This window comes from Mobula birostris, chromosome 10 (genome assembly GCF_030028105.1).
Source record: "Mobula birostris isolate sMobBir1 chromosome 10, sMobBir1.hap1, whole genome shotgun sequence".
Taxonomy (NCBI): Eukaryota; Metazoa; Chordata; class Chondrichthyes; order Myliobatiformes; family Myliobatidae; genus Mobula; species Mobula birostris.
Window position 1 is genome coordinate 22,381,917 of NC_092379.1, and position 21,318 is coordinate 22,403,234.

The following is a 21,318-nucleotide window of genomic DNA, read 5'->3' on the forward strand; positions in this document are numbered from 1 at the left end:
TTGCTTTGTCGCTACCGGTGAGAAAGTTAATCTCAAGACTGTACAATAATGAATTCTTTGACAATAAATGTACTTGATTATTGAACCGGAAATTGAATGTTCTGTTGAAGTTGTCTAAGACATTAGTGAGACCTAATTTGGACTATTGTGTGCAGTTTTGGTCACCTACTTACAGGAAAGATGTAAATAAGGTTGAAAGAGTGCAAAGAAAATTTAAAAGTATGTTCCCGAGTCTGGAGGACCTGAGTTATAGCAATTACAGAATGGAAACAGGCCATCTCGGCCCTTATAGTCTGTATAGAGTAAGATTGAATAGGTTAGGACTATATTCTTTGGAATGTAGAAGATTGAGATAAGATTTGATAGAGGTGTACTAAATTAGGAGGGGTATAGATAGGGTGGGCTGGCTAGTGGCGTTGTGGCATCAGCGCCAGACTTAGGAACAAAGGCTCCCGAGTTCAAATCCAGCCAACTCCCTTGCACGCTTTCCATCTGTGCTGGGTTGAGCGCCAAGCTAGCAACCCAGCGTCGTAATAATAAGAAAGCCTGCAAATAAAAGGCCATCATGATGGCATCCCGATGACTCCATTCAGAGTTAAGGGCTTTCTTCTTCTTCTTCTTCTTCATAGATAGGGTAAATTCAAGCATGCTCTTTCCACTGAGGTTGAGTGAGACTACAACCAGAGGTCATGGGTTGAGGGTGAAAGGTGAAATGTATAACAGGAACATGAGAGGAAACTTCTTCACTCAGAAGGTCATGAGAGTGTGTAATGAGCTGCCAGTGCAAGTGGTGCATGCGAGGTCGATTTTGACACTTAAAAGAAGTTTGGATAGGTTCTTGGATAGTAGGGATATGGAGGGCTAAAATCCTGGTGCAGGTCAATGGAAATAGGCATTTTAATAATATTGGCATGGACTAGATGGGCCGATGGGTCTGTTTATATGCTGTACTTCTCTATGACTCTATCACTTTGCTGCAAATCCCTCATATGAAAATGCTCTCTCCCTCTGCCTTTCAACGTAATCCCAGCCTCTGATTAGTGCCTCAGTTGTGACCAAATTTCCAGCAGAGCAGCTCTCCCTCTGCTCCTGTGTGGGAATACTCAGCCTGGACAACGTGTAGAAGCCTCTCGAGGGCGGCTTGAACACACAACATTTTGACAACGCAGCTGCAAATTTCAGTTACATGCTTCCAAAATGATTAAGATTCTTAGGAGCCACAGTGACTTGGCTGATTGCATTGAGAATAGGCTTGCCCATTGAGGACAGAAGTTAGTGATCGATAGGTCCTAATCTGGAGAATAGTTTGTGTCCAGTGGTGCTCAGCAGAAGAATGTAATGGGAAAGTCTGCAGTTTGTGCTACATGTAACCTGAGTGAAAATGTGGATGGCTTGGCTAATGAGTGTGCAGAGGATACAAAGATTGTGGCAATGAATTCCCCAGATTCAATATCCATTTGGCGAAAGAAATTCATCCTCATATCTGTTTTAATGGCATGCAGTTGTGACCTCTGGTCCTAGATACCACCACGACAGGAGATATCATCTCCATGTCCACTTTATCCTGGCCTTTCAATAATCAATAGGGTTCAAAGAGATTTTTAAACTACAGTGAGTAAAGGCTCAGAGACATCAAACATTCCTCATAAATTAACCGCTTCATTCCCAGAATTATTCATGTGAACTTCCTCTGGACCCTCCCCAATGCCAGCACATCCTTTCTTAGATAAATAGCCCAAAACTGTTCACAATACTCCATGTGGTCAGTAAGACCAATGCCTTTCAGAGCCTCAGCTTTATAACATTATTCTTATAATGGTGGCCCTATTATAGGAAGGATGTGTAGGCCTTGGCAAGGAAAGCACAGGAGCACTGTCAGGCCTGCTTTGATTCAGTGGACTGGACTGCATTCAGGGATTCACCTTTGAATTTGGATGATTCTGCTGCAGATGTTACTGACTTCATTAAACCTGTGTGGATGAGTGTGTGCCTGCAAGAACCTGCTGTACATTCCCAAACCAAAAGCCCTGGATGAACCAGGAGGTCCGTCATCTGCCGAAGGCTAGAGCTGTGGCATTTAAATTCGGTGACCTAGGTCTGTACAAAAAATCCAGATATGACTTGCGGAGGGCTATTTCTAGAGCGAAGAATCAATTTCAGTTGGAGGCAACATCCAGTGAGTGTCAACTCTGGCAGGTTTGCAGGATATTATTTCCTACAAAGCAAAACCCAACAGCATGAATCACAGCGATACTTCACTACCAGATGAATTCAATGCCTTCTATGCCCACTTTGAAAGGGAGAATATAACTGCAGCTGTGAACATCCCTGTTGCACCTGGTGACCCCGTGATCTCTGTCTCAGAGACCGATGTCAGGCTGTCTTGAACAAGGGTGAACCCTCGTAAGGCGGCAGACCCCAATGAAGTATCTGTTAAGGCTCTGAAAACTTGTGCCAAACAACTGGCGGGAGTATTCAAGGACAACTTCAATCTCTCACTGCTATGGTTGGAAGTTCCCACCCGCTTCAAAAAGGAAACAATTATACCAGTGCCTAAGAAGAATAGTGTGAGCTGCTTTAATGACTATCGATCAGTAGCACTCACATCCACATTAATGAAATGCTTGGAGAGTTTAGTCATGGCTAGAATCAATTCCCGCCTCAGCAAGGACTTGGAGTCACTGGAATTTGCCTATTGCCATATAAGGTCTGCAGCAGATGTGATCACAATGGCTCTTCACACAGACTGAGACCACCTGATCAATACAAACACCTATGTCAGGATGCTGTTCGTTGACTATAGCTCAGCATTCCAACAGTACTGATCGGTAAGCCACAGAACCTAGGCCTCTGTATCTCCCTCTGCAATTAGATCCTTGACTTTCCAACAGGAAGACCACAAACTGTTCAGATTGATGATAATATCTCCTCCTCGCTGATGATCAACACTGGTGCACCTTAGCTCATTGCTCTACTCACTCTACAACCATGACTGTGAGGCGAGGTATAGCTCAAATACCATCTATAAATTTACTGATGATACAACCATTGTTGGTAAAATCTCAGATGAAGACAAGAGGGCCTACAGGAGCGAGGTATGCTAACTAGTAGAGTGGTGTTGCAGCAACAAACTTGCTCTCAAAGTCAGCGAGACAAAAGAGCTGATTGTGCACTTCAGGAAGGGTACGAAGATGGAAAACATACCAATCCTCATCGGGGATTGAAAGTGGAAAGAGCAAGCAATTTCATGTTGCTGGGTTTCAAGATCTCTGAGGATCTAACCTGGTCCCAACACATTGATGAAGCTACGTAAAAGGCAAGACAGTGACTATATTTCATTAAGAATTTGACGAGATTTGGCTTGTCAGCTAAAACACTGCAAAACTTCGATGGATGTACCATGGAGAGTATTCTGACAGACTGCATCACTGTTTGGTATGGGGGTGCAACTGCACAGGACTGAAAGAAGTTACAGAAAGTTGTAAAAGTAGTCACCTCCATCATGGTACTAGCCCCTGTAGTATCCAAGACATCTTCAAGGAGCAGTGCCTCAGGAAGATAGCTAGTTAGATAGATTGGTAGAAACGTTGAAACATAGACAACCTATAGCACAATACGGGCCCTTTGGCACACAATGCTGTGCAGAACATGTCCTTACTTTAATTACCTTAGCTTACCCATAGCCCTCTATCTTTCTAAGCTCTGTCTACCTGTCCAGGAGTCTCCTAAAAGACCCTATTGCCTCCGACTCCACCACCGTAACCGGCAGCCCATTCCACGCGCTCATCACTCTCAGCATAAAAAACTTACCCCAACATGTCCTCTGTACCTAATTCCAAGTAGCTTAAATCTGTTCCCTCTTATGTTAGGCATTTCAGCTCTGGGAAAAAGCCTCTGACAATCCACACGATCAATGCCTATCATCATCTTATACACCTCTGTCAGGTCACCTCTCATCTTCCATCGCTCCAAGGAGAGAAGACCGAATTCACTCAATCTATTCTCATAAGGAATGCTCCCCAACCCTGGCAACATCCTTGTAAATCTCCTCTGCACCCTTTCTATGGATTCCACATCTTTCCTGTAGTGAGGTGACCAGAACTGAGCACAGTACTCCATGTAGAGTCCAACCAGGATCCTATATAGCTGCAAAATGACCTCATGGTTCCTAAACTCAATCCCACAGTTGATGAAGGCCAATGCACCGTATGCCTCCTTAACCACAGAGTCAACCTGCATAGTAGCTTTCAGTGTCCTATGGACTCGGACCCGAAGATCCATCTGATTCCTACACCGCCAAGTCTTAAGATTAATACTATATTCTGCCATCATATTTGACCTATCAAAATGAAGCACCTTGTACTTATCTGCGTTGAACGCCATCTGCCACTTCTCAGCTACGTTTTGCATCCTATTGATGTCCCGCTGTAAACACTGACAGCCCTCCACACTATCCACAACACCCCCAACCTTTGCGTCATCAGCAAATTTACTTACCCATCCCTCCACTTCTTTATCCAGGTCATTTATAAATATTGCAAAGAAAAAGGGTCCCAGAACGAATCCCTGAGGCACATCACTAGTCACCGACATCCATGCAGACTATGAACCATCTACAACCACTCTTTGCCTTCTGCGGGCAAGCCAATTCTGAATCCACAAAGCAATGTCCCCTTGGATCCCATGCCTCCCTATTTTCCCAATAAACCTTGCACGGTGCATCTTATCAAATGCCTTGCTGAAATCCATATACACTACATCTACTGCTCTACCTTCATCAGTATGTTTAGTCACATCCTCAAAAAATTCAATCAGGCTCGTAAGGCACTACCTGCCTTTGACAAAGCCATACTGACTATTCCTAATATCATGCCTCTCCAAATGTTCATCAATCCTGCCTCTCAGGATCATTTTCCATCAACTTACCAACCATTGAAGTAAGACTCACTGGTCTATAATTTCCTGGGCTATCTCCACTCCCTTTCTTGAATAAGGGAACAACATTCACAACCTTCCAATCCTCTGGAACCTCTCCTGACTCAATTGATAATGCAAGGATCATCACCAGAGCCTCAGACATTACCTCCCATAGCGGCCTGGGGTACATCTTGTCCAGTCCAGATGACTTATCCAACTTGATGCTATCAAGAGCTCCAGCACATCCTCTTTCATAATATCTACATGCTCAAGCTTTTTAGTGGCTGTAAGTCATCCCTACAATCACCATAATCCTTTCCTGTAGTGAATACTAAAGCAAACTATTCATTAAGTACCTCTGCTATCTCCTCCGGTTCCATATGCACGTTTTCACTGTCGCACTTGATTGGTGCTATAATCTCACTTCTTATCCTCTTGCTCTTCACATGCTTGTAGAATGCCATGGGATTTTCCTTAATCCTGTCCACCAAGGCCTTCTCGTGGCCCCTTCTGGCTCTCCTAGTTTCATTATTAAGCTCCTTCCTGCTAGCCTTATAATCTTCTAGATCTCTATCACTACCTAGTTCTTTGAACCTTTTGTAAGCTTTTCTTTTCTTCTAGACCAGATTTTCAACAGCCTTTGTACACCACAGTTCTTGTACCCTACTATCCCTTCCCTGTCTCATTGGAACATTCCTACGCAGAACTCCACTCAAATATCCCCTGAACATTTGCCACATTTCTGCCGTACACTTCTCTGACAATATCTGTTCCCCATTTATGATAGATAGATAGATAGATACTTTATTGACCCCAAAAGAAATTACATTGTCACAGTAGCTTAACAAGCGCACAGATATAAAAATATTAAAAGAGAAGTAGGAAAGAATAAAAATATAATTTACCTGAAACAGTCTAACAGGAGGGGGGGTCATCACTCCCCTGGCTATAGGTTGACTCATTATATTGTCTAATGGCTGAGGCTAAAAATGACTTCATAGAGCACTCTTTGGAGCAGCTCTGTTGTCTTAGTCTATTACTGAAAGTGCTCCTCTGTTCAGTCAAGGTTACATGCAGAGGTTGAGAAACACTATCCAGAATTGCCAGGATTTTCCGTCGGGTCCTTCGTTCTACCATAACCTCCACTGTGTCCAGTTTGACTCCTATAATAGAGCCAGCCTTTATAATCAGATTACTGAGCCTGTTGTCAACACACTTGTTGATGCCATAGCCCCAGTACACCACCACATAGAAGATTGTACTGGTAACAACAAACTGGTAGAACACATGCAGGAGGGACCTGCATACTCCAAAGGACCTTGGTCTCCTCTGGAAGTAGAGGTGACTCTGGCCCTTCTTCTACACAGCCTCTATGTCGGTGCTCCACTCGTCTGTCATCCAGGTGCACCCTCAGGTACTTGTAGATCCTCACAACATCCACGTCGGCACCATCATTGGTAAGAGGGAGCAGTGCAGGCTTAGTCCTCCTAAAGTCCATCACCATCTCTTTCGCTAACAGATGTTGAGCTGCAGATGATTCAGCTTGCACCATTTGACAAGGTCCTCCACCAAGGCCCTGTATTCATTCTCCCACAATCCCTTTATACACCCAACTATTGCTGAGTCAGACAATTTTGGCAGATGACATGATTCAGTGTTATATCTAATGTCCAAGGTAAACAGGGTAAACAAGAAGCCAATACAGTTCCCTGTGGGCCCCTAGTGCTGCTTATAACCATGTCTGACACACAGCTCTGAAGCTGCACGTACTGTGGTCTGCCACTCAGGTAGTCTATTATCCAGGATACAATGGAAATGGCAATCTGAATCGAATGAAACTTTTTACCCAGCAATGAGGGCTGTATGGTATGGAGGGCACTTGAGAAATCAAACAAACATGCCCTGCTTATCCAAATGGGAGAAGGCGCTGTTCAGCAGGTAGATGACAGCATTGTCAACTTCAGTGTGCTCTTGGTAGGCAAACTGCAGGGGATCAACGACTGATCTGACCAGGAGTCAGAGGTGAGCCAGGTCCGGCCTCTCTAGGATGTGTGAGGTCACGGCCACCTCCATTATTAAGGACACCCATCACTCAAGATATGCCCTCTTCTCATTGTTACCGTCAGGAAGGAGGTACTGAAGCCTGAAGGCACATACTTACTGATTCAGGAACAGCTTCTTCCCCTCTGCCACACAATTCCTAAATGGACATTGAACCCATGCACACTACCTCACTTTTTGAAAGTAGATATTATTTTTGTATTTGCACAACTTTTAATCTAGTTAGTATACACACACACACACACAGATATATATATATATATAGAGAGAGAGAGAGAGAAAGAGAGAGAGAGAGAGAGAGAGAGAGAGGGAGAGAGAGAACATATATATATATTTACTGCAATTGATTTACGAATTTATTTTAAATTGTTTCTTTTTATATATATTGTATGGAACTGCTGTTCCTAAGCTAACAAATTTCACTACACATGCTGGTGATAATAAACCTGATTCTGATTTTTTGGAGAGGTTGCAGAAGAGGCTTATCAGGATGCTACCTGGATTAGAGGGCTCGGGCTATGAGGGGAAGTCAGACAAACTTGGCTTCTTTTCTCTGAAGTGGTAGATCCTGAAAGGAGATTTGACAGACCTTTATAAGGTTGTCAGAGGTATATAGTGTAGAGAGCCAGTGTCTGCAGTCTGTAGCAGGGGTGAAATAGCTAAAGCTAGATGGCATGCATTTCAGGTAGGAGGGGATTTAATTCAAAGGAGATGGGCAGGGCAGGCTTTGTGCACACACAGTGGTGGCCAGAATGTGTTGCCAAGGATGGCAGTGGTTGCAAATACAGAGATATTTCAGAGACCTTTATATGGGAACATGTTGAAGTTCATGCGGAAGGTGAAGGCTGTAGAGATGGGGAGAGGCGTGGTCACAGTACAAATGAAATGTTGTGATGCAAAGGGTCTGCAATCATAATTGCATTGTATTGTTTCTGTCCTATGTAATTTGCATGCTTCCCTCTCACTGTGCTAAGTTTGGTTTTGCAGTATCACACCATCACAAGAATTCTGCAGTCCCAGCGGTGAGCCTCTTTGTCCCAGTTATGGGAAAGGGACTGGAAAACCAGTAGAAAGGTTCCTCATTCTGATTTTACTTTGCAATAAATTCTGACTCACTGCTCAAATCTGGGTGCTTTTGTGTTTCTATCTCTAATGATAACTGCTGTTCAGTCCTGACCAAATGTAATCAACAGAAAAGTCTCCACTAACGTTCTGAAGTTTCCATTTCTATTCCACAGAATTGTCTGTCTTTATTCAAAATCCCGACATTGAAGAGATATGGATCAGCAAGACAGCTACTGTGAAGTGCATGGTTCTCTGTACTGATCCAGGGGAAATTAACATCAGTTGGTTGGTGAATGGGACGAAGTCAAAAAACCCTGTTTTCTCCGAACAACCAGAAAGTAAAGGAATCATAAAAATAGTGATCAGTACGATGAATTCCACTGCAGAGGAGTGGCTCAGCGGGGTGGAGTACAAGTGCGTCATTCAGGATTTGTCCACGTCCACTCAAATGTCAGCAAAGACAAAAAGTACCAAAGGTAGGCAAGATGACCAGCAATTAAAAGGTCAACATTAGATAAAATGAGCAAAAATATTTTATAGTACTATTGTCTGCTTGTCTCTTCCAGGAACAACAAAAAGACCTAATATCAGATTGCTGCCTCCACCAGAGGAAGAAATCAAGTCCAACAGTACTGCCGTTCTTGAGTGTGTGGTCTCGGGATTCTACCCAGACCATATAACTGTCACCTGGGAGAAGGACAGCTCTGTGATCAGCTCCAGCACCAGTCCTACGCCAACCGCTCTGGAGCAAGGGGGCACTTTCAGTGTCAGACACTTCCTGACCGTGAGTGTACAGGAGTGGGAGACCGAATCAGTCTTCAGCTGTACAGTGACTCATCCCCCCTCCAACACTCGTATCAAGAAGCAAGTGAAGAACGTTCAGGGTGCTCCCTCGGACCCTACGAAAGGCAAGTGCAGAAATTGCTGGGGCTCTAGCAGAGATATTTAAAGCATCCTAAGCAACAGGACAGGCACCAGAGCATTGAAGGATAGCCAATCCTGGTCCACTGTTTAAGAAGGGTGGGAGGTAGCAGAAAGGAAACTATAGACCTGTTAGCCTGACATTAGAGTTGGAAAGTTGTTGGATGTCATTACAGAGTACCTGCAGGCACGTGACAGAATAGGCCAAAGCCAGCATGGTTTCCCAAATTTAAAATCCTGCCTGTCTAACCTACTGTAATTTTTTGAGGAAATTATAAGCAGGGTAGACAAATGAGATGCAGTAGACGTGATATGCTAGGATTTTCAGAAGGCCTTTGACAAGGTGCCACACATGAGGCTGTTTAGCATGATAAAACCTAATGGAATTACAGGGGAATTACTAGAATGGGTGGAACATTGGCTGATCGGCAGAAAACAGTGAGTGGGAATAAAGGGATCGTATTCTGGCTGGCTGACGGTTACTAGTGGAGCTCCAAAGGGGTCGGTGTTGGGACTGCTGCTTTTTACAATGTTTGTCAATGACTTGGACTATGGGTTTAATGGATTTGTGGCTAAATATGCCGATGATACAAGATAGTGGAGGACTGGGTAGTGTTGAGGAAACAGAGAGCCTGCAGAGAGACTTAGATAGTTTAGGTTTAGTGGAATGGGCAAAGAAGTGGCCAATGAAATACAATGTTGGAAATTGTATGGTCATGCACTTTGGTGGAAGAAATAAACGGGCAGGCTATTATTTAGACGGGGAGAGAATACAAAATGCAGAGATGTAAAGGGACTTGGCAGTCCTTGTGCAGGATACCCGAAAGGTTAACCTCCAGGGTGAGTCGGTGGTGAAGAAGGCAAATGCAATGTTGGCATTCATTTCTAGAGGTATAGAATATAAGAGCAGGAATGTGATGTTGAGGCTCTATAAGGCACTCATGAGACCATACTTAGAGTATTGTGTGCCGTATTGGGCTCCTTATCTTAGAAAGTATATACTGACATTGGGGAGGGTTCAGAGAAGATTCATGAGAATGATTCCAGGAATGAAAGGCTTACCGTATGAGGAATGTCCGGCAGTTCTTGGGCTGTATTCCCTGGCGTTCAGGAGAATGAGAGGCGATCTCATAGAAACATTCTGAATGTTAAAAGGCCTGAACAGATTAGATATGGCAAAATCATTTCCCATGGTAGGGGAGTCTAGGACAAGAGGGCATGATTTCAGGATTAAAGGATGTCTATTTAGAACAGAGATGCGGAGAAATTACTTTAGTCAGAGGGTGGTAAATCTGTGGAATATGTTCCCACGAGTGGCTGTGGAGGCCAAGTCATTGGGTGCATTTAAGGCAGAGATAAATAAGTTCTTGATTAGCCAGGGCATCAAAGGGCATGGAGAGAATGCAGGGGAGTGGGGATGACTGGATCAACCCATAATGGAATGACGGAGCAGACTTAATGGGCCGAATAGCCTACTTCTGCTCTTGTATCTTATGGTTTTATGGTCATATAAACAGAAACCAGGAAATTATAAGCCGGTGAGTCTGACATAAGTTGCGGGAAAATTATGGGAAGGTATCCTATGGGACCAGATACATGAGTATTTGGATTAATATGGACTGATTAAGGATAGTCAGCATGGTTTTGTGTGTGTAGGGCACATCTAACCAATCTTAAGGAGGTTATTGAGGGAGTTACTAGGAACGTCAATGAAGGCAAGACAGTGGATGTTGTCTACATGCACTTTAGTAAGGCACTTGACAAAGTACCGCATGAGAGGCTGGTCGAGAAGGTTCGTTCGCTTGGCATTCAAGATGAGGCAATAAATTGGATTTGTGGAAGAAGCCAGAGTGTGGTGGTATATGGTTGCCTCTGGAGACCTGTGACTAGCAGAGTACCACAGGGAATGGTGCTGGGTCCATTGTTTGTTAACTCTGTCAATGATCTGGATGATAATGTGGTTAATTGGATCAGCAAATTTCTGTTGACACCAAGATTGGAGGTGTAGTGGACAACAAGGAAGGCTAGCATGGCTTGCAGAGGGATCTGCATCAGCTGGAAAAATTGAATGAAAATTAGGAAATGGAATTTAACGCAGACAAGTGTAAGGTTTTGCACTTCAGTAGGACCATCCAGGGTAGGTTTCACACATTGAATGTTAGGGCACTGAGGAGTGTGGTAGAACAAAGGGGTTGGGAGTACAGATACATAATTCATTGAAAGTGGTGTCACAGGTAGATAGGATCATGAAAGCTGCTAGCACATTGGACTTCATAAATCAATGTATTGAGTACACGAGATAGGATGTTGTGCTCCGTACCTGCTAATATGATGAACTGCTTTGGGCAACCTCCGGGCTGCTCCTGGGTTCATACCTGCAGACTCAGTTTAGGTTTGGAATGTTGTTGTTTGCTTCAATTGCTTACATGTTTTGCGTTTTTTTTCTTTCTTTTGTACACCAGATGTGGTCTTTTTTTTAAATGAGCTATTTAGAGTTTCTTGCTTTGTGGCTACCTGTGAGAAAGCTAATCTCAAGATTGTACAATAATGAATTCTTTGACAATAAATGTACTTGATTATTAAACCTGAACTTGAATGTTTTGTTGAAGTTGTCTTAGACATTAGTGAGACCTAATTTGGACTATTGTGTGCAGTTTTGGACACCTACTTACAGGAAAGATGTAAATAAGGTTGAAATAGTGCGAAGAAAATTTACAAGTATGTTCCTGAGTCTGGAGGACCTGAGGTATAGCAATTACAGAATGGAACCAGGCCATCTCGGCCCTTCTAGTCCGTATAGAGAAAGACTGAATAGGTTAGGACTATATTCTTTGGAATGTAGAAGATTGAGAGGAGATTTGATAGAGGTGTACTAAATTAGAAGGGGTATAGATAGGGTCAGCTGGCTAGTGGCGTAGTGGCATCAGCGCCGGACTAAGGAGGGCTGAGTTCAAATCCAGCCGACTCCCTTGCACGCTTTCCATCCGCGCTGGGTTGAGCGCCAAGCTAGCAACCCAGCCTCGTAATAATAAGAAAGCCTGCAAATAAAAGGCCATCATGATGGCCTCCCGATGGCTCCATTCAGAGTTAAGGGCTTTCTTCTTCTTCTTCATAGTGTTATGGTGGTGGAGGTGGATACGATAGGGTCTTTTAAGAGACTCCTGGATAGGTACACAAAGCTTAGAAAAATAGAGGGCTATGGGTAAACATAGGTAATTTCCTAAGTAAGGACATGTTCCGCACAGCATTGTGGGCCGAAGGGCCTGTAATTTACTGTAGGTTGTCTATGTTTCTATGTTTCTATCTATCTAACTAACTATCTATCTTCCTGAGGCACTGCTCCTTGAAGATGTCTTGGATACTACAGAGGCTAGTATCATGAAGGAGCTAACTACTTTTACAACTTTCTGTAGCTTCTTTCGGTCCTGTGCAGTAGCACCCCCATACCAAACAGTGATGCAGCCTGTCAGAATACTCTCCATAGTACATCTATAAAAGTTTTTGAGTGTTTTAACTGACATGCCAAATCTCTGCAAATTCTTAATGAAATATAGTCACTGTCTTGCCTTTTTCAAAGCTGCATCGATATGTTGGGACCAGGTTAGATCCTCAGAGATCTTGACAGCCAGAAACTTGAAATTGCTCACTCTTTCCACTTTCAATCCCTCTATGAGGATTGGTATGTGTTCCTTCTTCTTACACCTCCAGAAGTCCACAATCAGCTCTTTTTCTTGCTGACTTTGAGAGCAAGTTTGTTGCTGCAATAGCACTCCACTAGTTGGTATATCTCGCTCCTGTTGGCCCTTTTGTCTCCATCTGAGGTTCTACCAACAATGGTTGTATCATCAGCAAATTTATAGATCGCATTTGATACCTAGCCTCACAGTCATGGTTGTAGATGGAGTAGAGCATTGGGCTAAGGTGCACCAGTATTGATCATCAGCGAGGAGGAGATATTATCATCAATCTGAACAGATTGTGGTCTTCCTGTTGGGAAGTCAAGAACCTAATTGCAGAGGGAGATACAGAGGCCCAGGTTCTGTGGCTTATCGATCAGTACTGTGGGAATGCTGAGCTATAGTTAATGAACAGCATCCTCACATAGGTGTTTGTATTGATCAGGTGGTCTAAGTCTGTGTGAAAAGCCATTGAGATCACATCTGCTGCAGACCTTATGTGGCAATAGGGAAATTCTAGTGTCTCCAAATCCTTGCTGAGGCAGGAATTCATTCCAGCCATGTCCAAACTCTCCAAGCATTTCATTACTGTAGATGTGAGTGCTACTGGTCGATAGTCGTTAGGGAAGCTCACACTATTCTTCTTAGGCACTGGTATAATTCTTTCCTTTTTGAAGCGGGTGGGAACTTCTGACCATAACAGTGAGAGATTGAAATTGTCCTTGAATACTCCCATCAGTTGGTTGGCAGATAAGTCTTCAGAGCCTTACCAGATACTCCATAGTCATACTTTATTGATCCCGGGAGAAATTCGTTTTCATTACAGTTGCACCATAAATAATTAAATAGTAATAAAACCATAAACAGTTAAATAGTAATATGTAAATTATGCCAGGAAGTAAGTCCAGGTCCAGCCTATTGGCTCAGGGTGTCTGACCCTCCAAGGGAGGAGTTGTAAAGTTTGATGGCCACAGGCAGGAATGACCTCCTATGACACTCTGTGTTGCATCTCGGTGGAATGAGTCTCTGGCTGAATGTACTCCTGTGCCCAACCAGTACAATAGGTAGTGGATGGGAGACATTGCCCAAGATGGCATGCAACTTGGACAACATCCTCTTTTCAGACACCACCGTGAGAGAGTCCAGTTCCATCCCCACAACATCACTGGCCTTATGAATGAGTTTGTTTATTCTGTTGGTGTCTGCTACCCTCAGCCTGCTGCCCCAGCACACAACAGCAAACATGATCGCACTGGCCAGCACGAACTCATGGAACATCCTCAGCATCATCCGGCATCTGCCACCTTATGAGGGTTCACCCTTGTTCAGGACAGCCTAACATCGGCCTCTGAGGCAGAGATCACAGGGTCACCAGGTGCAACAGGGATGTTCACAGCTACAGGTATATTCTCCCTTTCAAAGTGGGCATAGAAGGCATTGAATTCATCTGGTAGTGAAGCATCGCTGCGATTCATGCTATTGGGTTTTGCTTTGTAGGAAGTAATATCCTGCAAACCTGCCAGAGTTGACACTCATTGGATGTCGCCTCCAAATGGACTTGTTCCCTCGCTCTAGAAATAGCCCTCTGCAAGTCATATCTGGATTTTTTGTACAGACCTAGGTCACCAGACTTAAATGCCACAGATCTAGCCTTTAGCAGATGATGGACCTCCTGGTTCATCTAGGGCTTTTGGTTTGGAAATGTACAGCAGGTTTTTGCAGGCACACACTCATCCACACAGGTTTAATGAAGTCAGTAACATCTGCAGCATGCTCATCCAAAATCAAAGTTGAATCCCTGAATGCAGTCTAGTCCACCGAATCAAAGCAGGCCTGAAAGTGCTCCTGTGCTTTCCTTGCCAAGGCCTACACATCCTTCCTATAATAGGGCCACCATTATAAGAATAATGTTATAAAGTTGAGGCTCTGAAAGGCATTGGTCTTACTGACCACATTGAGCATTGTGAACAGTTTTGGGCTATTTATCTAAGAAAGGATGTGCTGGCATTGGGGAGGGTCCGGAGGAAGTTTACATGAATAATTCTGGGAATGAAGCGGTTAATTTATGAGGAATGTTTGATGCCTCTGAGCCTTTACTTGCTGTAGTTTAAAAATCTCTTTGAACCCTATTGATTATTGAAAGGCCAAGATAAAGTGGACATGGAAATGATATGTCCTGTCGTGGTGGTATTTAGGACCAGAGGTCACAACTGCATGCCATTAAAACATTATATGAGGAGGAATTTCTTTAGCTAAGCGGATATTGAATCTGGGGAATTCATTGCCACAATCTTTGTATCCTCTGCACACTCATTAACCAAGCCATCCACATTTTCTTTCAGGTTACATGTAGCACAAACTGCAGACTTTCCCATTACATTCTTCTGCTGAGCACCACTGGTCACACACTTTTCTCCAGATTAGGACCTATCGATCACTACCTTCTGTCCTCAATGGGCAAGCCTATTCTGAATGCAGTCAGCCAAGTCACTGTGGCTCCTAAGAATCTTAATCATTTTGGAAGCATGTAACTGAAATTTCCAGCTGCATTGTCAGAATGTTGTGTGTTCAGGCCGCCCTCCAGAGGCTTCTACACATTATCCAGGCTGACTATTCCCACACAGGAGCAGAGGGAGAGCTGCTCTGCTGGAAATTCAGTCACAACTGAGACACTGATCGGAGGCTGGGATTGCGTTGAAAGGCAGAGGGAGAGAGCATTTTCATATGAGGGATTTGCAGCAAATTGAGAGAGTCATAGAGAAGTACAGCATAGAAACAGGCCCTTCGGCCCATCTAGTCCATGCCAAAATTATTTAATCTGCCTATTTCCATTGACCTGCACCAGGACCTTAGCCCTCCATATCCCTACTATCCAAGTACCTATCCAAACTTCTTGTTGAAATCAAGCTCACATGCACCACTTGCACTGGCAGCTTGTTCCACACTCTCATGACCTTCTGAGTGAAGAAGTTTCCCCTCATGTTCCTGTTAAACATTTCACCTTTCACCCTCAACCCATGACCTCTGGTTGTAGTCTCACCCAACCTCAGTGGAAAGAGCATGCTTGAATTTAACACCAGCGCTACTCCGTCCGCTCTGGAGCAGGGGTGGACTTTCAGTGCCAGACACTTCCTGACCGTGAGTTTACAGGATTGGAAGTCAGAATCAGTCTTCAGCTGTACAGTGATTCATCCCCCCTCCAACAGCAGTATCAGGAAGCAAGTGAAGAACATCCCAGGTAGGGTCCTGGAACTCATCCCATTATTGAAAATGTTTACTTTGTCCTATAAATTGTGCCAGATTTAGGTGAAAACCGAATTGTTGTGCATGGCTCTAATCCAGAAGTCTGACCTTAGAGATACTGTACAGTATCACTGAAATAGCCTTCCTAACTTGAGGATAATCCAAACCACTTCACTGAACAGGAACCCAGAAGGCACCTGATACTCTTCTTCAAAATGGTCTTTCCCTCTGCCTTTGAATGGAATCCCAGCCTCTGATTTGTGCTTCGTTAGTAACAAAATTTGCAACAGAGCATTTCTCTCACTCTCTCACTCTCTCACCTCTGTGTGCCTCACTCTCTGACACTCTGTCTCTCTGACTCTGCCCCTACATGGGGTAGTCAGCCGGACAGTATGTAAAATACAGCCTGATCACTCAGCATTCTGATGAAGATGCTGGTGAATTTAGTTACACCCTATGGAGTGAAAAAATGTATTACATGATCTGTGTAAAGATCAAAATATTGCCACTGCTTACAATTCGATATGTAGAGGAAAGGTACAGGGAGGTCTTTGACCTGAAATGTTAATACTATCTCCCTCTCCACAGATACAGACTGAAATTTGGTGGGATATGAGTCGATCACAACCAATCTGTTCGGAAGCATCGATAAATCTCCCAGCAAACCCACCCTGTGTCAATATTTCACGTGTTCTGACTATTTGTTTTAGATCTTGTGTCTGCCTCTTCATGATTCCATCTATAAAGTAATTGTTTTATTAGTTTGATGATTATTAACTGACCCAGCTCATTGAGAACAAAATTCAAAGCATATTAATCAAATGGCATGATTCGCCACAAATCTCTGAGCAGCTGGATAACTTTCAGTGCTGTGTGTGATCACACATAGTATTAAATCTATTTACATGTCAATGTATCAATCCATTTTCAATAAACGTCATGTGAAAATGTTTTGGTTGTAAGTGTCCCTCACTGTTTTTTTTGAGAGACAGTAAGTAAATAACTTGGGACAGAGAAAGATCATGAAGGATTGCAATATTGGTGTGAGTATTCTAATTGCTCGGTCATTTCGAGATCAAGAAGAGGATAGTGCTTGGTCTTTCTAGGTGCATGAATGAGGGTAAGTCCTCACTGCCTGGTGGGATATATTCTGGGTTATTGAAAGAAGCAAGGGAGGAGATTCTTGAGGCCTTGACAAAGATCTTTGTGTCTTCACTTGCAAAATGTGAGGTCCCAGAGGACTAGAGAGTAGCCAATGTTTTTCCTTTGCTCAAGAAGGAAAAGAGAGAAAACCTTGGAAATGATAGGCCAATGAGCTTCACATCAGTGGTAGTGAAGCAACTGGAGAGGACTCTGACAAATAGGATCCATGTGCATTGGAAAAGCATGTGCAGATTAGGGACAGTCAGGTGCGGTTTTGTGCAAGCCAGATCATGCCTTACATACAAGACTGAGTTTGTTGAGGGGGCATTGGAGGTGATTGAAAAGGATAGGGTAGTGAACGTTATCTACATGGTCATTAGTCATTTGACAAGATCATTCTTAGTAGGCTAATCTGGAGGATCTTAAATGTTACAGAACTACAGTTTGAAACTTGGTAGCTCAGATTCAGTCTTGGCTTGCTCAGATGGAAGGGTTGTTCCTCTGGATGGAGGTCCAAGGTCAGTGGTACACAGAACACAGAACAGTACAGCACAGGAAAAGGCCCTTCAGCCCACAACATTGTGTTCTGCAGAGCTCAGCATTGGAGACTCTGTTGCATATGATGACGGCTTGGGGGAAACTGTAGATGGGTGGGATAGTAAGACTGGCGGATGTAGAGGTCAGAGGGTATCGATCAGTTATAGAAATGGCAGATGGAATTTAGGCCAAACAAGTGTGATGTGGTGCATGTTGGGAGGTTAAATTAAGGGCGACGTAGCCAAATAACAGAAGGGCCCTTAGCAGAGGGATACAGATATTGGAAGGTATGAACTATAATGAGAGGTCAGACAAACTTTGGTTGTTTTCGCTGGAGCGATGGAAGTCTGAGAAGAGTCCTCATCGACTTTATAAAATAATAATGCGTAAATAAGGTGGACAATGGGAATCTTTTTCCCCCGGGTATTACCATGAAACACCGGAGGGCATGCATCTGTGGTGAGGGGAAAGAACATTAAAGGAGACACGCATGGCAAGTTTGGTAAACAGAGTGGAAGGCGCCTCGAACAGCTGCCAGTGGTAGTGGCAGAAATATATACAACAGTGGCGTTAACAGGCTGTTAGATAGTTCCTTGAATATGCAGGGTATGGAGTGATATGGGTCATGTACAGGAAGAAAGCATTTCACTTAATTCAGCATCATGTTTAGTGCAGATGTCATTTGTGGAAGAGCCTGTTCGTATTTTGTATTATTCTTGTTTCTAGGGAGGTGATGAGCACTCATGGAGAAATAGGTGATTTTGTATCTATAGTGTCCAACTGCTTCCCACACTATACCTGGATCTGCAGTAGATGAATGGACAGAGATTGTTAGTCATTAGTCAACAACTAGTGCAATCATTGCTCAACAACTCCATTATCACTGTGGCATGTGACAGAAGATGAATGGATTGGACCATGGTCTTTCCTAGTCCATGTCACAATTTACTCCAAGCAAACTCCCACACAGTAAATTGCTCATGGCCAGATCATTTGGGTTTTGCTGATAAATGCATGAAAAGATATTTGATCTGATTACCAAGGGTAACTCTCCTATTGTGCTGTCTAAAGGAAGAGTGAGACAGGAACTGTCAGGTGTTAGGTGGAGTTAAGTACGGGGGGGGTGAGGTGGTGGGTGTTGATGGGCAGATGAAGCCAGGTAACGTAGGGGGTGGTGGAGATAGGAAGTCATAAAACCATGTCCATAACACATAGGAGCAGGAATAGGCCATTCAGCCTGTCATGTCTGCTCCACCTTTCCATCATAACTGATTTACTATCCCTCTCAACCCAATTCTCATGCCAACTCTCCACAACCTTTGACGCACTTATTAATCAAGAACCTATCAAGCTCCACTTTAAATATACCCATTGACAGACTCCACAGCCAACTGTGGCAATGAACTATGCAGACCCACCACCCTGTGGCTAAAGAAAAACTTTCTCATCTCTGTTCTAAAGGGATATCTGTTGTGTATTTAATATTTCAGTAATATTTGAGTGGTATTGCAAATATATTGTTTGATTAAGCGTTCTCCACTGCTTACATAATTCATTTCGGATTATGTGTAAAAGTACATGAATGGCATACATCATCATGCCACCATGTCATATATGTGTGGCTTGCTAAAATAAAAACGGAATACCCATTATCCTTGGCACTCTAGCGTTTTTCTTGTGATTAATTTCTGAAGTTACAAAATATAACAGTAGTCAAATGAAATAGCCAATGAAAAGTGAGTGCCAGTTTTGCTGAGTGCATTAGGTAGAAAAGCATACAGTTTACTTAGAAGTTTGACTGCTCCAACCAAACCAGACAAAGCCAGCTTTGCTGATATTGTGAAAATGTAGCAGGAACATTTAGAAGCAAAACACTTTAGGTTTCATAAGTGGAATCAAGAGGAAGGAAAGTCCATTCCAGTGTGCAGGACTGAACTGAAGAGATTGTTTGAGCATTGACAGTTCAGTGATGAGCTTAATGATGCACTGAGAAATCAGTTAGTTTGTAGACTCTTACCAGAAACATTCAAGAATGCCTTCTAACAAGCACAACCTACATTTAAAAGAGCTGTTGAAATAGCTGTATCAATGAAATTGAATTGCAGTTAGGAATGAAAGTGAGCGTGAATAAAATTACATCTAATAAGAAACCTGCCTGGCTGAACAAATTGTGTAACCATTGTGATAGAGGCTACACACATAAAAGTTGCTGGTGAATGCAGCAGGCCAGGCAGCATCTCTAGGAAGAGGTGCAGTCGACGTTTCAGGCCGAGACCCTTCGTCAGGACTAACTGAAGGAAGAGTGAGTAAGGGATTTGAAGTTGGAGGGGGAGGGGGAGATCCAAAATGATAGGAGAAGACAGGAGGCGGAGGGATGGAGGCTCACATACACCAGTCCAACGCAGGTTTAAAGGTGAAACTTGCAGAAAATGCAACAAAGTAGGACACATACAAAGAGCATGTTGGGCAAACAAAAATAAATGTACTGCATGGGGAAGTGAAAAATATAAAAAGTCACGTTGCAGTTTCAAAGAGTGCACTGATCTGCATGCTGTCAATGAAAGATTTGATAATGATGAGAGGTTACACCAGACTGAGTAGCCTAATGATTTACAATATGAAAACTAACAAGAGACAAATAATGTGGCTTACTCCAGAAGTGAATGGCAAATGAATTAAGGTGGAATTGGACAGTGGCCCCTTTGTTTCTGTAATTCAATGAGTTTGAAGAGAATTTCAAAGATACTGAACTGAAGCCTGCAGATATCCTTCTAAAAACTTATACTGGAGAAGAGATAACTCCTGTGAGAATGACATTTGTAACAGTGAAAATACAACAACCATCAAGCTATATTGAGCTTGCATGTGGGAATAACAGGAGGGCCAGCATTGTGGGGCTGCGATTGGCTGAGACAACTGCAATTTGATTGGAGATTCATCAACCATTTGCATATCACATCCCTGCAATGGAGTAAACTGAAAGCGCATTGAGAAAGGTACTGGATGATGGCTCAGAAGTGGTCAAGGATAAAATAGTGCTAAATGAAGGTGCCACACCCAAGTTTTACAAAGCTCATCCAGTTCCTTATACTATCTCCAATAAGTAGCCAGTGAGCCAGAGAGCATGAAGATTAAAGAAATTCTTTTCAAGGTTAAATGGAGTCCATGGGCAATGCCAGTGTTCCCAGTCGCCAAAGAATGGGTCCGTCAGGATCTGTGGTGATTTTAAAGTCACCATCAACCCAGTACAGAAAGTAGATTAATACCCAATGCTCAGGATAGAGGATATCTTTGCAAAGCTTTCTGGAGAGAAACACTGCAGCAAAGTGGACTTAGCTGAGGCTGACCTACAGATGGAGATGGAAGAAGAGTCCAGAGTGTTTTATTGCTATATTAGGCTTATTGTTGGAGTAGCACCTACACCTGCACCCTGGCAGAAAGATATAGATGACACCATCCCAAGAAACATCTCCAAAATCTCAAGACAGTGTTAAATAGATTCAAAGATTGTGGGCACACAGCATGACACAACATATGTGGACACAACTTACTGTGGTCACATCATTGATGCTCAAGGCTTACACAAGTGTGCTGAGAAAATTCAAGCAGTGGTGGATGCCCCCAAGGCCTAAGGACACATCGCAGTTGCGGTCCATTTTAGGATTTGTCGATTACTCTAACAGGTTCCTGCCAAAACTGGCTAATGGGCTCCTCCCTTGAACACATTACTACAGATTGGGAATAAATGGCAATG

At 43.3% G+C, this 21,318-nt stretch overlaps 1 protein-coding gene and 1 long non-coding RNA gene across 2 annotated transcripts in view; one reads left to right on the forward strand and one right to left on the reverse strand.

The window, feature by feature from the left end:
* Window positions 1-16,803, forward strand: part of LOC140203914 (uncharacterized) — a 61,682-nt gene extending 44,879 nt beyond the window's left edge. The window contains exons 9-11 of the mRNA XM_072270048.1: window positions 8,217-8,519; window positions 8,610-8,951; window positions 16,473-16,803. Coding sequence (XP_072126149.1) covers window positions 8,217-8,519; window positions 8,610-8,951; window positions 16,473-16,483 — 656 coding nt within the window. The 3' untranslated portion in view covers window positions 16,484-16,803. The remainder of the gene's footprint in view (window positions 1-8,216; window positions 8,520-8,609; window positions 8,952-16,472) is intronic.
* Window positions 1-21,318, reverse strand: part of LOC140203917 (uncharacterized) — a 156,420-nt gene that overhangs the window by 55,131 nt on the left and 79,971 nt on the right. The window lies entirely within an intron of this gene.